At 36.9% G+C, this 25159-nt stretch overlaps 1 protein-coding gene across 2 annotated transcripts in view; it reads right to left on the bottom strand.

The window, feature by feature from the left end:
• Positions 1-25159, bottom strand: part of TMEM135 (transmembrane protein 135) — a 254709-nt gene that overhangs the window by 8824 nt on the left and 220726 nt on the right. For both annotated transcript variants that reach the window (XM_004763554.3, XM_045071497.1), the window contains 5 exons: positions 15094-15240; positions 11991-12060; positions 8044-8211; positions 4774-4837; positions 3744-3820 (listed from right to left, as the gene is read on the bottom strand). In XM_004763554.3, the coding sequence (XP_004763611.1) occupies positions 3744-3820; positions 4774-4837; positions 8044-8211; positions 11991-12060; positions 15094-15240 (526 nt within the window). The remainder of the gene's footprint in view (positions 1-3743; positions 3821-4773; positions 4838-8043; positions 8212-11990; positions 12061-15093; positions 15241-25159) is intronic.

Here is a 25159-nt window from a genome sequence, read left to right as displayed (position 1 = left end):
CTTACACCACACACAAAAATAGACTCAAAATGGATGAAGGACCTCAATGTGCGAAAGGAATCCATCAAAATCCTTGAGGAGAACACAGGCAGCAACCTCTTCGACCTCAGCCGCAGCAACATCTTCCTAGGAACAATGCCAAAGGCAAGGGAAGCAAGGGCAAAAATGAACTATTGGGATTTCATCAAGATCAAAAGCTTTTGCACAGCAAAGGAAACAGTTAACAAAATCAAAAGACAACTGACAGAATGGGAGAAGATATTTGCAAACGACATATCAGATAAAGGACTAGTGTCCAGAATCTATAAAGAACTTAGCAAACTCAACACCCAAAGAACAAATAATCCAATCAAGAAATGGGCAGAGGACATGAACAGACATTTCTGCAAAGAAGACATCCAGATGGCCAACAGACACATGAAAAAGTGCTCCATATCACTTGGCATCAGGGAAATACAAATCAAAACCACAATGAGATATCACCTCACACCAGTCAAAATGGCTAAAATCAACAAGTCAGGAAATGACAGATGCTGGCAAGGATGCGGAGAAAGGGGAACCCTCCTACACTGTTGGTGGGAATGCAAGCTGGTGCAGCCACTCTGGAAAACAGCATGGAGGTTCCTCAAAATGTTGAAAATAGAACTGCCCTATGACCCAGCAATTGCACTATTGGGTATTTACCTTAAAGATACAAACGTAGTGATCCAAAGGGGCATGTGCACCCGAATGTTTATAGCAGCAATGTCCACAATAGCCAAACTATGGAAAGAACCTAGATGTCCATCAACAGATGAATGGATCAAGAAGATGTGGTATATATACACAATGGAATACTATGCAGCCATCAAAAGAAATGAAATCTTGCCATTTGCGACAACATGGATGGAACTAGAGCATATCATGCTTAGTGAAATAAGTCAAGCAGAGAAAGACAACTATCATATGATCTCCCTGATATGAGGAAGTGGTGATGCAACATGGAGGCTTAAGGGGGTAGGAGAAGAATCAATGAAACAAGATGGGATTGGGAGGGAGACAAACCATAAGTGACTCTTAATCTCATAAAACAAACTGAGGGTTGCTGGGGGAAGGGGGTTTGGGAGAAGGGAGTGGGATTATGGACATTGGGGAGGGTATGTGCTTTGGTGAGTGCTGTGAAGTGTGTAAACCTGGTGATTCACAGACCTGTACCCCTGGGAATAAAAATATATGTTCATAAAAAATAAAAAATTTAAAAAAAGAGTAATGCAGAATTTTAATATAAAATTAACTTCATTCATAGGAAAATGACTGCCTATTATGCCATAGCCACTAATTCCACAAAGGACACCCTAAGTTTAAATTTGTAACTTTCTGAATTAAAAAAAAAAAATTCTCATCTGCACACTTTACCTCCACTTTCTTTTGCCAAGACCCAATATGGCCTACTGATTTAAGAAAATAGCTACACCACTGCTTGGCTTAAAAAACTCTAGGCATTTAGGGAAGCAGCTACAAAACACACCTTTTACAAACTAGATCTCGATACTAGATTTCCTCAGTGTCACAGAATATATCTTTGCTAGCTAAGGGATACGTTCTTTCTTGTACTCTCCTTATCCTCTCCATTAACAAGCCCTGTCAACTCTGTCTCCTAAACACACACCAAATTTGTATTTCTCCTCATCCCTCCTGCTACTGTCCCAGCACAAGCCACCATCTCCTGCCCAAGAATAACAGTCCTCCCAGCTTCCAGTCTTGCCTCTAGTCTATTCTTTACAAAATGGCTAGAATATTTTCTTCTTCTTAAAACATGAATTAAATCATATCATTTCCATGCTTAAAACTCTCCAATGACTTCTAATTGCACTGAGAAAAATATCAAACTCTCTTTCTTTCCCTTCTTCTTCTCTCTCTCTCTCTCACACACCTGAATAAAGCAAATATGTAATTCTCTTTATGTTATTAGGATACAGACTTTCAGTGAGGTAAAATTTTTAAGAAAACCAAACAAGTTAAATAAAATCTGTAATCTTAACTTTGAATTGGGAATATCAATATGCTCCTTATTTTCTCTTTCTCTAAAAAAGGGTGGAGGGGAGAAGGATTCTCTAGCTCTATTCACTGGAATGGCCAAGAAAGCTTACCTAGCCAATGAACAAGAAACTTCTGGTATCCAAAGTTTCTAAATACCATTTCCCATGAAAAGAAATTAGTGGTCACTGCAGAAATGGCTGATTCTATGCCTGGGGCAGGAAATGGCCAAGATGAGCCTGGAACATCTTGTTTTATCACAAAGTGAGAAAGCTACCAGAGATCTAGGCATTATATAAAAAAGAAACAGGAATCAACCTGTAGACACTCTCATGGTCAAAGACAGGGCAATGAGTGCAATGCCTGGGTCGAAACAAATCAAGTATGTTAAAATTCATGTCTTTAGGATGACACGTGAAAATAAAGACTCACAGGTCAATTTTGCAAAATGTCAAAAACTAGTTCATTCTGAACACCAGTAAAGAAAAGGAAGTAATCAAGCACTTTATTATCACTTTGTGAGCAAACTATTTCAAAGCTGAAACAGCTGAAAAGGGAAAGTTCTTTTTAAAAGAATTCCCACTCATAGCTACGAAGAAGAAACAATTATAGATTATGACCATTTTGTAACTCTCAATGAAATAAAAAGACCCTGGCAATGACTATTAATGGCTGCTAAAACAATTAAGTGAAAGCCTAATAGGAGTCTTATGTTGGCTCTATTTTTTAACATTTATTTATGTTAGCTTTATTAATACTGAGCCCACTGATCAATCTTAGCAATCAAAAAGGGAGACAACTAAACATTTCTGGGCTTCCTAATATGATGTAATGGGAATTCAAACACACAGTAAATGTGAGCTATTTCTGTCCCCCTCCACCTCCTAAAAATTGAACCTGAATTGCTTAAGCCTCTAGATCTAATGAACAGTTTACAGGAAATTTGTGGGTTAAGGAAACATGTTAACACCACCAGTGAGGATATGATCAGCAAAATCCAGAATGTGGGAATTCCACAGACCTAATAACCTAGATCTTCAACAAATAAATGGCAAGGAAAAAAAGAAAGAGGTGGGAAAGGAGAGTTGCTATTAAAAACTAAAAGAGACTTTGGATCTCAAAACAGAGAGACTGCAAAAAGACATCTGCGAGATTATCAGTGAGAATATAAGCTCTAACTGGATATATATTGATAGTAGAAAAGAATGACAAGGTTTTCTAAATGTAGGAAAACGGTATTTTGATTACACTTTGGTAGGACTATTGATCTTTCTTTTTTAAGATTTTGTTTATTTATTGACAGCACAAGTAGGCAGAGAGGAAAGCAGAGAGAGAGAAGGAAGCAGGCTCCCACTGAGCCACCCAGGTGAACCGATCGGTTTGTTTTTAAGGCATCTTTATCTAGAGTTGGAAGAAGTGATATGGTGTCTGGGATTTGCTTCAAAATAATCCAGGACTTGTGGAGTTGGGGCAGTAAAGATGGCATGCGATTGGTCAAATGCTGTTAACTGCTGAAGCTGTATGATGGGTGCATGAGTAATGGTTACTTTATTCTTTCTACACTTGTATATATTTGAAAATAACACACATAAAGAAAGAGGAAGAAACGGGAGAATCGATTTAATAAATACTTTCATAGACGGGACTTGCTCCTGTAAACTGGAATATATATTTGTGAAAATCTTTATATTCTTTGGACATATACATGCATAAAAATGTTTGCTTACCTCCACCAATTTGGAAGCTAAATACATGGAAATTGTCGTACTTTTATAAAACATCATTGATACTCCTGCCAAAAATCCTGAAACAACAAATAAAGCAAAACTGGTCAAATCCCGCAGTATTTGTGGGTAAATCACTCAGAAACGTCACTTCACTTAAGTAAGACAGAACTGATCTGTAGCACTGCCTTTTGTTATACAAAATCAATGATAGGAATAGACTTCATGACATTAAAATAGAGTAAGTATCATATATTTTAAACTGAGAAACTGACTTGTAGAGTTAGGAACACACAGTTCTGATACATATATTACAAGAAACTTTACATTCTAAATTTAACTTTAAAAACAACAGTGGTCTGACAAATATAATGATTTTCAAAATCATTTCTAAGTGGAAACATTTATTAATCTATTCTTCTAACAGTTCAAAATTACTCGTAGTGCTATCATCTCGCCTCCCTCCATAGCAGTGCCTCCATTCTATAAACGGAAGCCCAAGGCAGGAAGAGGCCAGGAATACTGCTAGCAGGTGTATTACCACTGAATACCTGAAAATTATTAATTTAACTTAAGTAGCATGTATGTTACAACTTGCAGAAAATGTTAATCTCGTGTTTTAATTTTTATGAAATTATTTACGCTTCTAAAAAATAAACAATTTATTTTATTGAACTATATGTAATGTGCTCGTGGCAAAAACCAGAATACTTTAAGAAAAAGAACTGCCTTTCCATTAGTCACAAAATTTGTTTAAGTTCTGTGTTCTTCTTTGACACATTCCCTAGGATTTCTGGCCTGTAGCGGGCAGATGCCCAAGTCATTACACTGCCAATTCAAAACACCTGATGGCAAGAATGCCTTAACAGGTTAAACTTTGCAAATATAAAATGTTTGGGCGACTGCCTCAGTAGAGATTCTATTACAGAGAAAGAGAGATCCCTAGAAATCATATGAATTAGGAAACTACTCCTGCGTCATTCCTACCACTGATTGATACAATAATAACAACTCCGCTTTATCATTGCTTTACCGGCTACAACAGCATGCAGTTCATCATCCAGGTTTCTGACCCAGCGCAGGAAGCAACTAGTACCCTGTATCAAGAAGAAAATGCAATGACTTCAGTTGTTTCATTTCTAGAAAAGACGCATGTAACATCTATAATGAGTGAGTCACTAATAGAATGCGGAGGCAAACTGGTGATCCTATCCGAATCACACTAAACACATGATTGGGAAAATTATCAACAATAACCTGCTATAAAGCTATTGTTCTGCATAGACTCATACTAAGAAATCACACATAATATTTTTCTTGTCATGGTTTTTCAAAATGAAAGCATAAACTCTACTTTGCCTAGACACAGAATCACTCCCACTCTAACAAAGAGAAAAGCTGGAAGCCAGAATTCTACACTGAGAGAAAATATTTTTCAATATGAAGATGAAATAAAGACTGTCTCGGGTAGATAAACACTGAGAAAATTCATCATCTACAGACCTACATTACCAGAAATGTTAACGGTAGTTTCGCAGGCAAAAGGAATAGAATACCAGTTTAGATCTGTAAAAAGAAATGAGGAGCTCTGAAGATGGCAAAATGAAGATACATTTAGAAGACATTTTTTAATATTGTTTATTTCTATAGAAATCAATTAACTCTCTAAAGCAGTGGTCAAAAACTACAGCCCATTAGTCAAATCTGCTGTGTCACCTGTTTTTGTATGGTTCATGAGTTAGGAATATTTTTATTCTTCTTGATGGATGAAATAAAACAAAAACACAAACAAAAACACTGTGATATGTCAAAATCTTATGAAGTTCTAATTAAAGTGCCATGGAGTTTTATTAGAATGTAACTATGCTCCTTGATTTATACATTGTCTATGGCTGCTTTCACACTATAGCAGAGCTGAGTAGCCAGGAGAGAGACCAATCATGTTGTCCCCAAAGCTTAAAACAGTTATCATCCAGAAGCGCCTGGGTGGCTCAGTGGGTTACGCCACTGCCTTCAGCTCAGGTCATGGTCTCAGGGTTGCAGGTTCAGGCCCCGCATCAGGCTCTCTGCTCAGCAGGGAGCCTGCTACCCCCCTCTCTCTCTGCCTGCCTCTCAGCCTTCTTGTGATCTGTTAAATAAATAAATAAAATCCTTAAAAAAAAAAAAAGAGGTATAAATAGTAAACCAACAGTGAAGAATGAATACAAAAAATATTAAGAATTGATAAAAATTAAAAATAAAATATAAATTTAAAAAATCCAGGAGGTAGAGAAAGAAAAAAAAACTTGGGAGGTGGGGGGAATACATACAAAACAACTAGCAAGAAGAGCTTTAAGCTAAACCATATCAAAAAGTATATTAAATGTAAGTAGTTTAGATATACCAATTAACAGATTATCAAACTGTATAAAAAAGAACCAACTATATGTCATCTAAAAGAAATCAATCTTTAAATTGAAGACACGGAAAGATTAAAATAAAATAGTAAGACTATATATCAAGTATAATCAAAAGAACACTGAAGTAGCTATATTAATATCAGACATTACAGACTTCAGAGCAAGAATATTACCTGAAATAAAGAGGAACATTACAAAATGAATAAAGAGTCAGTTCACTTAGAAGACACAGAAGAAATAGGGGTTGTTTCCCTGTCCTCTCAATTACATTCTTTTAAGTATGTAACGGCACTGACAGTTTTATTTTCAATTGCATGTGGCTTTGGAACACACTGTACCATTATTTTTGTAAGATATTTTCTGACCTAGTTGTATTTTTCTATAGTTTAATACCACTACTAGTTTGTATTACCTGAACACAAAAATAGTAACAGAAATTAAAGCAAACAAACAAAAACATGCTCTGAGATATGCTGGATGGTGAAGAACAACCAACCTGGGACAAAGATGTTGGGGATAATCCACATGTAACACTTAAGAGTTTACATTATGAATAAATACAAACTCTATGACATGAGAAATGAAAAAGAATATGAATATAAACATAATTGCCAATACTGTGTCCTATTAACCCTTATGTATTCAAAGACATTAGTAATGTTTCCTAGTCCAACCATATTGAAAATATTTTCAATATTAGTAACAGTGAATAACAAGTAAATAACTAGTTTATCATTTGTTACTTCTGTTCTCATGTCCATTTCAAAATACTTCCCCCATACCTACTTTTTATAATAAATATTTATATAAAATGACACATAACCATCTTACCCAAAATGACTCCAAAATTCAGGTTTCCCAGCATTAATTTTTTTTTAGTTTAAGAATAAAGTGTGTGTATATGCATATAATTACCCTTAGTCAGCACATGTTCTACATTTGGAATCTACATTTAGATTTAGAATCTATATTTTTGATGGTTAATAAAATGTCAGTAAAATTTTTATATGAGTGATTCCCATTAAACAAAACACCATTACTTAAAATTTCAGAGCACTGTGTCATGGATGACTCCTACATAAGTGTTTACGTGTACGTTCATAAACGTGTGAGTATGCTTACAGGAACATGGAGAAAGGGATGGAAGGATGTTCACTACGGTTATTTGAGAGAGCACAGTAGGAGCAGAGAGTAGGTCAAAGAGGGATCATAAGTCATTGCTTATATAAGTTACAAAAGAAAATCTTCACTGGCTCAAGTGTTGATAACCACCAGACAGTCTGAAATATGTTTAAATTAATTTAATAACCAGGAAGGAAGTAGGATTAAGAAATACAAATAGACCAGATCTATTAATCCACTTTTGATGTCAGAAATACCAAGTTCATATTTTTTCAGTATCTACGTTATTGGGGGAAAAAGTAAGTCTTTGAGAGTCTTGAAAATTATGTATAAATGCAAATAGGTCTACACTTTTCAGCACTTTAAGTAACATTTTATTTTTTTTATTTTTTATTTTTTAAAGATTTTATTTATTTATTTGACATACAGAGATCACAAGTAGGCAGAGAGGCAGGCAGAGAGAGAGAGAGAGAAGCAGGCTTCCTGCGGAGCAGAGAGCCCGACGCAGGGCTCGATCCCAGGACCCTGAGATCATGACCCGAGCCGAAGGCAACAGCCCAAACCACTGAGCCACCCAGGCGCCCCTAAGTAACATTTTAAAAGAAGAAATTTCTCCAACCTCAATTCCTAATATACTGTGTATATTTAGAGACATTAAGGTATTTATGAATACAACAGAAAGAAGTATTTAAAAAATGATGGATGGGTGAAGGCTGTATCTCATTCTAGTAATAGCCATGTTATTTATTTCCCATTTTTTTTTCCTCTTCTGAAAGCCTTACCTTGTATATACTAACAAAAGAGCCTAGAAAAGCTCCGAGCTGGAAGTTTTCTTTATTGTAGAAGAGAGAAAATAGCCGGGATGGCTGTGTAAAAACATGCCTGAAAGCAGAGGGAATTCGGAGGCAGCACTGGATCAAGTAGCCCACGCTAAACATTCTGATGAAACCCTAGAGAAAATTGGGAAAAATTCTGATTTACATCCAAATTTCTAAGTCTGATAGACATTTTAGTGTCGCAGAATCAAAACAGAACTCTAAATAAATAAATAACACAAATTTATATCAAAGTATTTTAAAAATTAAGCATTAAAGACCTCAAACAATTTTAAAACAATTACCTTAAAATAAGGGTAAAATTTTTCAGGGACTATACTTTCTTTGATTTTCAAAAACTTAAAAGTCTCATAAGCACTAGCTGAGCTTGTCTATGCACCCAACTTCCATTTCTTGACATCTTGTTAACACTGTTAATAGAGTTGTAATTCCTAAACCACAACTGAATTTTAGGGGAAAAAAGCACTATTCAAAAAAAAAAAAAATCACAAAACAAAACTAAAAAAAAAAAAAAAAAAAAAAAAAAAAAAGTTTTAACAAAACCGAACGCTTTTTGGAAATTTTAAGAGAACTCTTCTTAATCATTACTACAAGTAGGAATTCTTTTGACAGAAAAAGTAATTTTATTTTTAGACCTTTGGTGTCAACTTTTTAAATGATCAGGTTAAAAGAATTCTCCAGGAAAAAAAAAAATTGTAGCTAGGTTTTTATTTCTATGTTTAACAGTATCAGGAGAAAACATCTCTAAGAAATGGTAGCTTTAAGGTATACTCAACAAAACCTGAAAAAGCAAATCCACTACAAAGGCATAAGCTGCCAACATTTTTCCATATTACCTGCAACTACCCATAGTGCAAAAGGGAAGAGAGTCGATGACTACTGTTGGTCAATTTCATTTCAGTAATTAGGGTAATAAAGTTTAAATGTTACTTCATACCGAGACTGAAAAATTACAATTAGCACAAAAGCAAACGTTACATAAAAGAACAGTATTTTACATGATTCAACCAATACACCGTAATGCCCGTCTCCCATCCTCCTCTCCTCTCCCCACCAGTGGGATGGGAAAATGTCTACATTCCTGCTAAGTTCTAAAGGTCAGGTTCGTATCTTCCAGAGAACAGCCTTATTTTTAGACGAAAACTGATTTACTATTAAGAAACATTCATTAATTTATTGGAAACTATCTAATACCTGGTTAAAACATGAAAATTATGCTGCCTGACCAATTAGCATAAATAACCATGCATTTGCTTAACTGAAAGTGCCCCGTATATGTTTAATGCATGAAGTGTTCACACTTTATCCTGCCATTAATAATTTAACAATATTAATCTAAGGATTCAAGGGTCACACTCATGCTCAATCTTTCCATGCTATTTTTTTTTAATTTTTATTTATTTATTTGAGAGAGAGACAGTGAGAGAGAACACGAGAGGTGAGAAGGTCAGAGGGAGAAGCAGACTCCCCATGGAGCTGGGAGCCTGATGCGGGACTCGATCCTGGGACTCCGGAACCGTGACCTGAGCCGAAGGCAGTTGCTTAACCAACTGAGCCACCCAGGCGCCCTTTCCATGCTATTTTCAAGAGATCCATTCATCCATCCATCCATCCATTCACCCTTCCATGTATTTAGAAAATAGCCACTGAAGTCCTCTTATGTGCCAACCACTGCATAGAAGCTGGGGTGAGGAGGACACAAAGGTCCTGCCTTCATGGTGCTTCATGCTCATTAGAGAAAGAGTAAATAAGGGAATAAATTAAATAGTTACAAATTACAGTATGTGTTGTGCAGGAAATAACCAAGAGTCTAGGAAGGAAGTAACAGGCAGCCTATATTAAATTGGGTGGTAAGGGAAAATGACAGAGGATGTGATATTTAAACACACAGAAAAAGCAGGAGCTAGCATGTGAAAAACATTTGAGAGAGCTCGGACAGAAAGCAAAGACAAAACAGAGATTGGTAGTTACGAGGAAATAAGAAAAAGCATGAATGGAGCATAGCGAGTTGCAGGGAAAGCTAATTCATGTGAATATTTGCTCAGGGATGTAATTTAACATGTGGTCTAACTGAGCTGATGGAATAATGAGGTGTACTGTCAAAATATTTTACTATATTTGTAGAGTCAATTCCTCACCTACAGGTCTCCAAATAATTTTACATTCAAGGACAATATTCCAATTTATACCAAGTTTGTAGGACTGGTACACATTTGAAACAATGACTAATGTTTTCCTTCCTCGGTAATTCTGCCTAATTTTCTCATGTATTTTTTTTAATAATCACTTCCCCTCTTCCCAAACTTTCTCAAATAACTGATTTAATCAGAGTGTTTTTCTTAGTTCTCCTCCTGAAGTCTCCCCTTAAATCAGAATTATGTCCACTTGGGAGGCAGAACTCCTGTCTGGGAGCTGGCAGACACTGAGGCTGCCAGCAACACTGCTACCCTCCCCTACCCTGCCTGTACTAGGAGGGCAGGAAATCAGATCTGGAAGGAGTGTATCAGAAAACATCACACAAGCGAAAAAATATTCTATTCCTTTAACCTCCGCTCAGACCTTCAGGGACAGTAAGGGTAAGTGCTGGGTGGGTACATACCACCGTCAATATCAAACCACAGGCACTTGCATTCAGAAGCACTTGATAAAGTCCCACTCCCCCACTGTGACTCCCAGGAGGCTGTTTTTTAGGGGTGCTATACCTCTTCCCATCATCAACAGAGTGGGGATCAGATATAATAAGGAAGAACATAAACTTTTTAAAGCCTCAGGATTTTGAGAGCCTCACCCAAAACTAAAGAACTTTTAGCAGGTGGTACCACCTTTGCCAGACTAACTGCAAGGAAAGTAACTTCATCCCCAGAGGCGGTGGTGCTGAAGGATGGGAAGACAGCAGCAGGCACAGACCAGGTGGGGCAAGTAGAGACACTCGCGGACACAAATGTTATCAGCGAGGGAGGAATTTATGCCAGTGGGCATGGCTGACTTCTGGCATGTAGAGCAACTGTGGACGTGCTCCAGTCAGTGCCATGCCTTAAAACTAACATCTTTACAAGTCCAACGCCAAATGCTACTGCACAAGACTGTGCACAGTGCATGTTTTTGACTGCTGATCCCCTAGTGCACAGCACACTTCAGGGACCTTGTTCTAGAATGTATTCTAATAAGAATACATTACAACATATACATTCTAATAACTTTATTTTTCTGTTTTCTTTGCTATTGTTGTATCACCTTCTCTTCTACTTTGAAAGTTTTACACTAATTTTTTTAATTTACACTAATTTTTTATTTGACAGAGAGAGAACATGAGCAGGGGGAGGGGGCAGAAGAAGAGGAAGGGCAAGAAGCAGACTCCTCACTGAGCAGTGAGCCTGACACGGGGCTCAATCCCAGAACCCTAGATCATGACCTGAGCTGAAGGCAGACTCTTAACGGAGTCACCCAGGTGCCCTTTCATTAATTTTTAAATAAGCAAATTTTGAAATTAATTAACCAAGAATCTGATAAATGAATACTAAAAGCTAAACTGTTATCTATTTTTCACAAATATCTCATTCTTCAAGTCAAATGCAAGGAATGATAGCAATTAATATCTACTTTTCCATTTCCTTTGAAATCATGCTTTAATTCAAAAGTTATTTCTATACGGGGCGCGCCTGGGTAGCTCAGCCAGTCGAGCATATGACTTCAGCTCAGGTCATGATCTCGGTTCCTGGGATCAAGCCCAACATCTGGCTCTGTACTCAGTGGGAAGTCTACTTGACCCTCTCCCTCTGCCCCTCCACCCACTCATGCTTTTTTCCCTCTCTCTCAAGTAAATAAATTAAATCTTCAAAAAGATTTTCCACACATATTCCCCATAGCTAACAGTGATACTTTTATATACTCACTTTAATGCAATAAGAGATGCAATTATCTTCATAGTGTTTGCAGCATCTATGCCTTGGTCCATGCCTACATCTGAAATAAAACAAAAATAATAAATGATGTGTATGTGTGCAGATGTGCTTAAAACTCTCTAACCTAAAAAGGAGAAAACATTACCCACTTGTTTCTAAATGCATGCATCTTTTGGTTTCTTAGGACATAAAAAAGCAAAGAGAACATTTTTTTTTCTTTTCAGTTCACCATTTGAAACAGTGCATCATAAAATATGTGACTGCAGCCAAAAACTTAAATACACAACAGAAAAAACACTGGTAAATATGTGTGACTAAATATGAGAAATATGTACATATTATCTCTATGCTCTGCCAAATCTTTTGGAAGCTTTAAGTTGCTCACTGTAGAGTGTAACGGTCATAAGTCACCCATGAAGTCAGTACTTGAGCAACAATCACAATGAGAAAGTGCTCAGGTTACAGGAATTTATGCTTAATTATATATGAGAGAAAACATCTGGAAAGGAAACATGATATGGTATTAGACCTCAAAATTCAGTTTTTAAAATAAATACAGTAATAGATCATGTGGGAATTCAAAAGTGAGTTATTTGTGATTTAAATGCAAACCACTTGGTCCTCTGGTGTTTAGTAAATGTTTCTGCTGGGGGGACTACTGTTCAAGATAGACGGATTTTTAATTATTTGGTATGTTGGCTCTAGGACCATATATTCACTTGAGGCATAAAAAAAGTAAGTAAAATATCTAACATGGCTCTGGCTCCCCCCCTTTCTCTGTGAAGTATTCACGTTCCAAAATGAGCAGTTTTCAAAACTCTTGTAGACTGCAGGTTATTAATTATCTTCATGGTTGGAACACAGTAACTTTCTCATTTGTAACAATAATGTGTAGAGTGATATTCTGGCTCCGTATCTCTCTAATTCCATTTGCAAAGTGATTAGCAAAACCCTTTAGGAAATCTAATTGCGCACCATAGCTGGGGTATAAGGGCAGCCTTTCACAGACAGGGGGAGAGTAGGAGCTCCTGCTGCCCGTAGCCCTTATGCCATCAGAATGATGGGACGTATCTGGCCATGTGAAGTTGAGGGATTAAAGCTGGGCCCTAAACGAGGTAAATCAGAGAAGGGGGGGCCGTATGTAAACCATCACTCTTCATACTTCTAAGTGTCCTCTTCAAAGACATTCCTCAGCCAGTGCTACTGGAACTACACAGATATCATTAAACTCTCTTTGCTAGAGAAATTCAATTCTGCTATCAGCTAGACTGTCATTCAATCTTCCCTTAGTCTGTTATTAAAACTTCTCAAAACTGGACTCCCCATCTCCTGTCTCATCTACTCTACTTTTGTATATTACCCTGCATCTCCTTCCATAGCAGAGAACACACTGGGGCGAGTCTGACAAGTTCAGCCATGACCTGATTAGTTCTGATATCCAAGGCATCATTCACCCACGTAATACATGCTTGGCATTCCCGTCTCTGCATTCCCGTCTCTGCATTCCCCTCTGATTCTCAGTGACATGATTTCCACAAATAGGGATTCCCTGTCACTTTTCTCCACTCAGGTGATCCGTAACTATTTTGAACTTGTTTATTACCAATTGCACTAGTGGGTATTTGCCCCGAAATTACAAAACACTAATTCTAAGTGATATAGGCGCCTCTATGTTTACTGCAACATTATTTACAATAGCCAAATCATGGAGGCAGCCCAAGCATCCCAGGATAAAGAAGAGGTGGCGCGCGCGCGCACACACACACACACACACACACACACGAATATTATTCAACCATATGATATTACTCATATGTGGCATTTAGGAAACAAATGAGCAAAGGGGAAAAAAAATGGAGAGAGAAAAACTAACCAAGAAAAACAGACACTTGAAACTAGAGAACAAACTGATGATTACCAGAGGACAGGTAGGTAGGGATATGGTTGAAACAGGTGATGGGATTAAGGAGTATACTTATCATGATGAAAAAAGTAAAACAAACAAAAAATACATAAATATTTTTAAAGTTCACTATCACAGTTATTTCTGCCATCTGTTATCCCTTTCCTGCCTCTTACCTTCTATATGTGATGTATGCTATAATGAAGACACAGTCTTTAAATTCAGTAAATATTTTGAACACCTACTCTGTGCTCATATACATGAGGCAACTCATACGTTATTTCATTTAACGGATGCAACACTCCTTAACAGAGATCATTAACCCAAGTTAACAGATGAGGACTTCAGGGTCCAGAGGGGCTAAATCACTTGCCCAAAGTCACAAAGCCAGCAGGCATGAAATGAAAGTCTAAGACAAGTCTGACTTATAGCTTCAGCTTCCCAAACTGATCCCTAACTTTCTACATTGGCTTTTCATTCAACAGTCTCTAAAACACCACTACCAAGATAATTTTTATTAACTGATGTTCTAATTTTAAATCACTAAATTAATTTTCTTAAATATCTATACTTGAAATACAAATATTATTTGTATGAAACTCAGACTTCTTTGTATAATACACAAATAAAGATGTTTTACTCAATTTCCAAAGCCCTGAAAATTTCTACTCTTAACAAAAACCTTTATGTAAGATTTGCTCCTTACCATTTCTGCATCTTCTTGAATGTGCCCCAGAACTTTTCTTTGTCTTTTCCACATGTGGCATATCTAATTAGCACATATTGACCTGTTTCCAAAAGTTCCCCATTCTAGTCTCCTGCAACTGTGTCTAGTTTGACATAGAAAACGATTACAAATTCATATAAATCTAATTCAAAGGCATATGATGGTCTATAGGCCAGACAAAAATAACAAATAACACTACTTGCCATTATGTGCCTTTTATAAAACTGTATGCACTGTTTCTGGTAAAAAGAAAAAAAATAATAATAAATACACACACACACACACACACACACACATACTTATATATATATTTACATATGATATATATGATATGTATATATAATGGTATGTATATATATGTATATATAATGATAAATATATCATTACTCAAGAGAGTACCTTGGCAGAGTACAAATATCATATAAAACAGTAAAGTGTGCTAAATATCAAGATAAAAAACTTACACTGAATCCACAAGTTTCCTGATTAGAGCAATTATATTCATTCTTCTTGGCTTTTCTTCATGTTTCTCTGTCTTTTGTTCCACTTTTGCATATGCTGCTTCTGGTGAATAAGAATGTGTGGGAATTTCTTCCTTCCCTACAATAAACCTAAAGAAAAGAGCACAATGTGAGTGAGGCATTTTCACCTTTAAAAAAAAAAAAAGGAAAAAGACAATAAAAAAAAATGCCCTGATTCTGTTAGTATACAAATACAAATTAGTATACAAATTCTGTTAGTATACAAATACATTTTGGAGAGTACCTTATCATTTAAAATAATATGCAAATTTTTAAAAATTTGCATAAAATCTTATCCTTTATAAATATAGGCTTTCAAAATCTATTGAATACTTAGAAAATGTTGACAGCCATTTCTTTAATAATGCAAATTCTTCTATTAAGTTTTCTATTTTAGTTTCAGCATAGTTAACACACAGTGTTATATTAGTTTCAGGTATACCATACACTGATTCAAAAATTCCATACACTATTCAGTGTTCAACAAGGCAAGTGTACTATTAATCCCATTCACCTATTTTACCCATCCCCTCACCCACCTACCCTCTAGTAATCATCAATCTGTTCTCTATAGTTAAGAGTCTGTTTCTTCTTTTGTCTCTCTCATTTTTCCCTTTGTTCATTTGTTTTATTTCCTAAATTCCACATATATGTAAAATAATATGTTATTTGTCTTTCTCTAGTTGGTTTATTTTGCTTAGTGTTATACTTGGTAGCTCCATGCCATGTTGTTTCAAATGGCAAGTATCATTTTTTGTGGCTCAATAATATTCCATTATCTATACATGTAAATACGTACACACACACACACACACAAAATAGCTAAATTATGGAAGCAGCCATATATATATATATATATATATATAACCTCTTCTTTATCCATTCATCTACTGATGGACACTTGGGCTACTTCCATAATTTAGCTATTGTGAATAATGCTGCAATAAACATAAGGGTGCATGCATCTCTCTGAATTAGCGTTTCTGTATTTTGGAGGTAAATACCCAGCACTGCGATTACTAGATTGTAGGGTAGTTCCATTTTCAACTTCATAGGGTATCTCCACACTGTTTTCCAGTATGGCTGCACTAGTTTGCATTTCCACAAACAATGCAAGAGGGTTCCTATTTCTCCGCATCCTTGCTAACACCTTTTTTTTCTTGTGTTGATGATTTAAGCCATTCTGGCAGGTGTTAAGGTGACATTTCATTGAGTTTTGACTGGCATTTCCTAATGATCACTAATGGTGAGTATCTTTTCATGTGTCCATTGGACATCTAGATATCTTCTTTGCAGAAATGCCTGTTCATGTTGCCTGCCCATTTTTAAATTGAATTGTGTTTTTCAGGGGTTGAGTTATTTAAGTTCTTTATATATTTTGGATGCTAACCTTTATCAGATACGTCATTTGCAAAATATATTTTCCCATCCCACAGGCTGTCTTTTAGTGATTAATTATTACCTTTGCTGTGCAGAAGCTTTTTATCTGATGTAGTCCCAATAGTTTTATTTTTGCTTTTGCTTCTTCTCCTGTCTCAGGAGACATACCTAGGAAGATGCTATGTCTGATGTCAGAGAAGTTACTGCCTGTGCTCTCTTCTAGGATTTTTATGGTTTTGTATCTGACATTTAGGTCTTTAACCCATTTTGAATTTAGCTTTGTGTATGATGTAAGCCAGTGGGCCACTTTCATTCTTTTGCATGTAGCTGTCTAATTTTCCCAATGCTAACTGTTGAAGAGACTGTCTTTTCCCCATTGGATATTCTTTCCTGACTTGTCCAAGATTATCTGACCATATAATTGTGAATTTACTTCTGGTTTTCTATTCTGTCCCATCGATCTATATGCCTATTTTTGTGCCAGTACCACACCGTTTTGATTAATAAAGCTTTGTAGTATAACTTGGAAGTCTGGAATTGTAACACCTCTAACTTTGCTTTTCTTTTTCAAAATTGCTTTGGCTATTCGGGGTCTTTTGTCGCTCCATACAAACTTTAGGATTATTTGTTCTAGTTCTGTGAAAAATGTTGTTGGTATTTTTATATGAATTATATTAAATCTATAGATTGTGTACATTTGTATAGTATGGATACTTTTATCATATTTGGTCTTCCAATCAATGAGCACAATCTTTCCACTGCTTTGTGTGCGAACATCAACATCTTTTATCAATGTTTTATAGTTTTCAGGGCACAAGACTTTCACCTTCTTGGTTATGTTTATTCCTAGATATTTTATTACTTTTGGTGCAACTGTAAATGGGATCGCTTTCTTAGTTTCTTTCTGTTGCTTCATTATTAGTATATAAAAATATCATGAATTTCTGTATGTTGATGTGGTATCATGCAATCTTACTGAATTCATTTATCAGTTCTAGTAGTTTTTTGGTGGAGTCTTCAAGGTTTTCCATATATAGTATCATGTCAAATGCAAATAGAGGAAGGTTTATTTCCTCCTTACCAGTTTGGATGCCTTTTATTCCTTCCTCTTTTCTGATCACTGTGGCTAGAACTTCCAGTACTATGTTAAATATGAGTGGTGAGAGTGGACATCCCTGTCTTGTTCCTGACCTTAGGGGAAACGCTCTCGGTTTTTCACCATTGAGTATTATGTTTGCTGTGGGTTTTTCACTTACAACCTTTATTATGTTGAGGTGTTCCCTCTAATCCTACTTTGTTGAGGATTTTTATCATGAATGGACTTCTTTATTGTAAAATGCTTTTTCTGCATCCATTGAAATTATCATTCGGTTTTTATTCCTTCTTATATTGATGTGATGAATCACACTGACTGACTTGTGAATACTGATCCACCATTGCATCCCAGAATAAATTCCACTTGATTCTGGTGAATGAATTTTTAATGTATCATTGGGATCAGTTTGCTAATATTTTGTTGAGAATTTTTGTATCTATATTCAAAAAGAGATACTGGCCTGTATTTCTCTTTTTTTATAGTGTCTTTACCTAGCTTTGGTATCAGGGTAATGTTGGCTTCAGAGAATGAATTATGAAGTCTTCCTTCTTCTATTTTTTGGAATAGTTTGAGAACAGCTGTTAACTCTTCTTTAAATATTTGGTAGAATTTACCTGTGAAACCATCTGGTCCTGGACTTGTTTGCTGGGACATAGGTTAACATTCTCTTACAATCTTTTTGTATTTCTGTGCTGTCAGCTGTTATTTCTCCCCTCTCGTTTCTGATTTTATTTATTTGAGTCCTCTCTCTTTGTTTATGAATCTGGGTAAAGCTTTATTTTGCTGATCTTTTCAAAGAATTGGCTCCTGGTTTCACTGATTTGTTCTACTGATTTTTTAGTTTCTACTTTATTTCTGCTCTAATCTTTATTATTTCCTACCTTCTACTGGCTTGTGGTCTTGTTTGTTGTTCTTTCTCTAGTTCCTTTAGATGTAAGGTTAGATTGGTTGTTTATTTAGGATTTTTCTTGCTTTGTACAGTAGGCCTATATTCTTATAAACTTCCCTTTCAGAACAGCTTTTGCTGTATCCCAGATTTTAGACTACTGTGTTTGCATTTTCATTTGTCTCCATGTATTTTTCTTTGATTTCTTGGTTGACCAGTTCATTGTTTAGTAGTATGTTATTTAACTTCCATGTATTTATGTGCTTTCCATGTTTTTTTTCTTGTGCTTGGTATCTAGTTTCAAAGCATTGTGGTCAGAAAATATGTATTGTTATTAATTCAATCTTTCTCAATTTGTTGATACTTGTTTTTTGGCCTAATATGTGATCTAGTCTAGAGACTGTTCCATGTGCCTTTGAAAAGAGTCTATATTCTGCTGTCTTAGAATGGAAATTGCTGAGTATTATCTGTTAGATCCATCTGGTCCAATGTGTCATTCAAAAACCACTATTTTGGGGGCGCCTGGGTGGCTCAGTGGGCTAAGACTCTGCCTTCAGCTCAGATCATGATCCCAGGGTCCTGGAACCGGGCCCTACATCAGGCTCTCTGCTCAGTGGGGAGTCTGCCTCCCACCTCCCACCCCCGCCTGCCTCTCTGCCTACTTGTGATCTCTCTGTCAAATAAATAAATAAAATCTTAAAAAACAACAACACTACTTTTTTGCTTATATTCTACTGGGATATCTGTCCATTGATGTATGTGAGGTATTAGAAGTCCTCTATTATTGTAATACTACTGATAATTTTCTTTATGTTTCTTTATATTGTTATTAACTGCTATATGTATTTATTTGGGTGCTCCCATGTTGGGCTCATAAATATTTATACTTGTTATATCCTCTTGTTGGATTGTACTATTTATGATTATACAGTGTCCTTCTTTGTCCCTTGTTACAGCCCTTGCATAAAAGTCTATTTTGTCAATGTAAGTCGTTACTCAGGTTTTCTTTTCACTTTCATTTGGACGATAAATGTTTCTCCATCCCTTTACTTTCAGTCTGCATGTGTCTTTTGGTCTGAAATGAGCCTCTGGCAGGTAGCATATACATGGGTCTTGCTTTTATCCATTCTGTCACCATGTGCCTTGATTAGACCATTTAGTCCACTTATATTCAAAGTAATTACTGATATGCATGTACTTGCTGCCATTTTGTTACTTCACTTATGGTTATTTTTATAGTTCTTCTCCGTTCCTCTCTTCTCTTGCTATCTTCTTTCATGATTTGATGGCTTTCTTTAGCAAAATATTTGGATTCTTTATTTTTTACAAATTTATTACTGGTTTTGAGTTGCAGTTACCATTAGGTTTATATATAACATCTTCTGGATATAGCAGTCAATGTTCAGCTAATGGTTGCTTAATTTTGAAATTCTTTACTCCTCTCCTCTCCACATTTCAGATACGTGGTATCATATTTTACATCCTTTTATTTTGTGCTTCTCTTGACTGATTTTTATAGAAATACTTGTTTTTTTATTGCTTTTACACTTCCTGCTTTTTCTTACTCTTACTTATGATTCTTGTTTTCCTCTTACAAAGCCCCCCTTAGCATTTCTTGCAGGGCTGGCTTAGTGGTCATGAATTCTTTTAACTCTTGTTTGTCTGGGAAATTCCTTCTACTTTGATTGTCAGCCTTGCTGGGTAGAATATTTGTGGCTGCAGATTTTTCCCTTTGAGCACTTTGAATATATCATACCAGTCCCTTTTGGTCTGCAAAGTTTCTGCTGAAAAATCAGCTGATAGCCTTGTGGGATTTCCTGTGTAAATAACAGTCTTCTTCTCTTTCACAATCTTTAAATTCTTTCTTTATTTCTATTTTTTTACCATTTTAATTACTAGATGTCTTGGCGTGGACCTCCTTAGTTTGAATCCTAATGGGTGGATCTCTCTGCCCCTGAATCAGGATCTCTGTTTCCCTCCCAAGATTTGGGAAGTTTTCAGTTATTACTTCCTCAAATACATTTTCTACCCACCCCCACCTTCTCTATCTTTTCCTTCTGAGATCCCCATAATGTGAATGCTATTATACTTCATGGAACCACTGAATTTTCTAAGGCTATCCTCATTATGTAGTATTTATTTATCTCACCTGTTCAGCTTGATTGCTTTCTATTACTCTATCCTCTGCATCCCTTACAGGTTCCTCTGCTTCCTGTAGCTACTGTTTATTCCATCTATTATATTTTTAATGTTACTTGTTGAGTTTTTCACCTCTGATACGTTATTTTTCATCTCTGTCAAGAGTTTCACTGATGTCCTCCACCCTTTTCTGGAGTCCACTGAATATCTTTATGATAATTATTTTAAATTCTCTATCAAACATGTTATTTTTTTCTGTTCACTTAATCTCCTGCTGTGATTTTGTCCTGTTTCTTCATTTGGGACATATTCCTCTGTTTCCTCATTTTTCTATCTCTCTGTGTCAGTTTCTATGTGTTAGGAAAGTCAGCTACACTTTCTGCTCTTGAAAGTAGTGGCTTCATGAGGAAGAAGTCCTGTAGTACTTTGCAGTACAGTGTCCCCTGTTCACCAGAACCTGGCACTTCAGGAGAATCTCCTGTTTTGTGTTGTTTGTGTTGTGTCTGGGTCACTTTCTCTTTCAGTCCAGACATCTTCATTGACTATGTACCTATTGGGGGCTTCCCTTGTTCTCTGTGGTGTTAGTGAGACACAGGCAGCAAGCTCTGAGGAGGCATAACTGCAAGAGAGCTTGGGGGCAGGGCAATGGTGTTAGCAAAAGGTCCTGAGCTCAGTGCTGAAGTCAGCAGGCTTAGAGTGCACCAGTCCTCAGCAGAACACATGGGCAAGGCATATTGCTAGCAGGTTAGGGAGCAGGTGTCTGCACAGTGTCTCCCACAGGTGGCCCTGTGTTTAGCAGGGCAGCAGGGGAGGAAAATAGTGCCCACCAGCTCCTTTGTTCCCAGAAGTCCCCCAACACACTTAGAATCAGTATAAACAGATCTTCCTCCTGTTTGTCCCAGACACTGTGCAAACTCTCATTTTTATATTGCCTCACCATAGGCTGCTGTCTCTTTAAGAGTGGGACCCAGCTATCACTCACTCTCCCATCTTGCCCAGTGCTGAGTCAGCTGACTTTTTAAGCTCCACATTCCAACTTCTGCTGTTTATACAAACTCAAAGAATTTAGCCCTTATGGTTTTCAAAGCCAGATGTTATGGGGATTTGTCTTCTGGTTTGGGCTCCCTAGTGTGAGAGACCTTTTCTTTCCCCTCTCTACACCCACAGCTACTCCCATCCTGTGGGCAGCTCCCAACCCAATTGTTTCTACCCTTTGTAACCTCTCAGATATAGCTTCTTTTTTTTTTCCTCTTTAAATTTTTATTTATTTATTTATTGGGGGAGGGAAGCACAGAGGGAGAGTGAGAAGCAGACTCCCCACTGAGCAGAGAGCCCATTGTGGGGCTTGATCCCAGGACCCTGAGATCATGACCTGAGCTGAAGGCAGAAGCTTAACCTACTGAGTTACCCAAGCATCCCTCTTAGATGCAGCTTCTTCAAATTTAGTTGTGAAGTTTGTCCTGCCCATCTTTGGGTTGTTCTCTACTGTATTTACATGGATGTGAGTGATATCTAGTTGTCAAGATGGGATGGGGTGAGCTTAGGGTCCTCCTACTCCAACATCTTCCCAAGCTTCCCCAAAATACAGGTATTTCAAAATCAAATTAACCAAGTAAAATACAGCATAACCCTTTTATGATGTACCCTTTTAACTTAAGTTACCGCTTTTATTTTTTTTTTTAATTTTTATTTATTTATTTGACAGGCAAAGATCACAAGTAGGCAGAGAGGCGGGCAGAGAAAGAGAGAGAGGTAGGGAAGCAGGCTCCCTGCTGAGCAGAGAGACTGATGCAGTGTTCAATCCCTGAACCCTGGGATCATGACCTGAGCCGAAGGCAGAGGCTTTAACCCACTGAGCCACCCAGGCGCCCCAAGTTACCACTTTTTAAAGATATTACACATCTTAAAAGTTTTTTTTCAAGCAAAAAAGCAGGCAAAATATTTACTTGGGTCTATTAGTTGATCACAAACATTCTGTTTTTCGTCTAAATTCTACTAATAGTTACAACTGAATGAGGTCCTTATTTTTCAGTAAAAAATTGTATCTCATGTTACTCTGAGTCATAATAGCTGCAATGTAGTATTAGGTCATATAAAGATATTCAGGGAAATGGAGAGAACTAAAGAATGAGAATCATAAAATGGTCAAGATCCATGTATTCTCACATCATTTCATTAGAAAACCTTAAGTTCAATGTTATTCTAATCTAGTTATTTCTTTTGAAAAACCTAATATCCGGGGAAAGACACTACTCTTATCTCATCAAAACTGGAATATGTTTTCCCAGACAATGAGAGAACGAGAGAGAGAGAGAGAGAGAGAGAAAGAGAAAGGGAGGGAGGGAAGGAGGGAGGGAGAGAGGGGAAAGGAAGGATCATTCAATCAGTATCCTGTACTAGTTTTCATTTTTGCTGTTTGTACTTTCACTGTAAGACTCATGGCTCTTAATAAAGAATAATTAAGCTTTCTTAAGAGAACTCCATCTGCTGAACTTTCAGAAAATACCATAAAATGCAAATAAAAACAAGGGATCGGTAATTCTAATCTAAGGTTCTAGAACATGGGACCTATGACAAATAGAGTAAGGAAATGTCAACAATCAGAAAAGAGAGGTGGAAAAAGCTATTACTACCAACAAATCCCATCTCATTCGGACAAACTTGGTAAAACACCTAGCTTGTTCAATCATAACGGGCATGTAATGAGATTGTCACAAGGTGACAGCTGTGCAGTCCCGGTAGCTGTTATTCCAAAAGAATTTTGTTCTTAATCATGGGTGTGCATGCAGAGTTCAAGATCTATACTACTGTTCTCTATAAACAAGACAAAAACTATGTTAGAACAGATATAATCATCTCTCTCACGCTGTCTGTAACACTGTTCCTCTTTTGGCCAGGACTGACCATCTCAAATCGGAGGTCACTTCCTTGGAGAAGCTGTCCCTGTACAAGCTAGAGTGAGTGAGCAAGCCCTCCTTTGTGCTTTCAAGGCCCAATGAGTCCCCAGTAGTGGAAGCACCTTGTTCCTGGTTTGCATCCCTCACTAAAATGTGGGGTCTATGAGACTCTATACATCTTTTGCTATTACACCCCAGGGACTGGTAATAGTGTCTGGCCCATAGTAAAAATTTAATTAATACATTTAGAATGAGCACACACAGTAATAGTGAGCATTTTCTGTATGATAGGACAGTATTGATATTAAGTAATTTAATCCTCAGAGCAATACTATGAAGCAGGTGCCATCATTTCCATGAGCGTTACCATGAAAAAAACCTTTGACCACAGCCAAGAACAGTAATTACATGAACCCCCAAAAACTGCCTGCCTCTAAAGCCTGGGTTCTTAATCACCAAGCTGTCTATATACTTCTAATTATTAAACTATGTTGATGCAGGTTTAGTATACCGTAGGCTTCTGAACTGGTTCTCAGCCTTTGACTCTATCCTCAACTCTTTCTATCTGCTCTCATAACTTCTACTAAATTAGCAAGAATTAATAATCTTTTTTTCCAGAATGTCTTCCTATAATACAAAGTAAATTCTAAGTGCAAACAATTCAGTCCAGCCCCTTATTTTAAGTGGATTTGATGAAGAGACACAAAAGTATCTGACACACTACGAGTTTCTCTAAGGATTCTGGGAGCCTATGGAGAGACACGGCGGGGAAAGGCTAAGTTTTCTTCTTAGGAAAGCCAACTTTGGGTTTTGTTATAAAAGTTTCTGACATTAACACAGAGTCCTAAATAGCCACTGCAACAACAAGAAGTTGTTTTCTAAAATGTCTCATGATCTTTTAATGAAAAATATAATGTGAAAAAATTACTGCTGTGTATTATGACTTAGTTACTGTTACCACAGAGTTTCCGCAACCAAAGATACTCTTATTCACACAGTGGCCTCAATCTGCCCCCTCCCAAACTAGTTTCCTTGCATGCCATCTGATTTTCTTTGAAGAGCACCTTTTTTCAGGTACTTACTTAGGTTTTCAGCTCATAGCAAGGATTAGAGGGAGAGAGGAAGAAGGAAAATATGAGTCAGTAGGTCTTCATTTCCTTTTATGCCAGTCACAACCTTGCCTGTTTCTCTTTAATCCTCCACTGTCACCCAAATCCCAATCCTTACCACTTCATCTTTCTTCCTTTTGATTCTTTCACAGTGCCCATCCCAAATACTGTGGCCAGACTAATCTTTCTGAAACAGTGTCAACTACCCTGCTCAAAACCCTTTAGTGGCTCTCTACAGCCCATCTTTTCAAAGTCAAAAATTTTTTTAAAGATTTTATTTATTTATTTGACAGAGAGAGATCACAAATAGGCAGAGAGGCAGGCAGAGAGAGGGGGAAGCAGGCTCCCTGATGAGCAGAGAGCCCAATGTGGCACTCAATCTCAGGACCCTGAGATCATGACCTGAGCCGAAGGTAGAGGCTTTAACCCACTGAGCGACCCAGGCACCTTCAAAGTCAAATTTGTCTCCCCCCGCTTTAGGTCTTCCATAATCTGGCCCTGC

Source organism: Mustela putorius, unplaced genomic scaffold (genome assembly GCF_011764305.1).
Source record: "Mustela putorius furo isolate JIRA1106 unplaced genomic scaffold, ASM1176430v1.1 tig00003987_pilon_pilon_pilon, whole genome shotgun sequence".
Taxonomy (NCBI): domain Eukaryota; kingdom Metazoa; phylum Chordata; class Mammalia; order Carnivora; family Mustelidae; genus Mustela; species Mustela putorius.
This window is presented reverse-complemented; position numbering and strand designations above follow the sequence as displayed.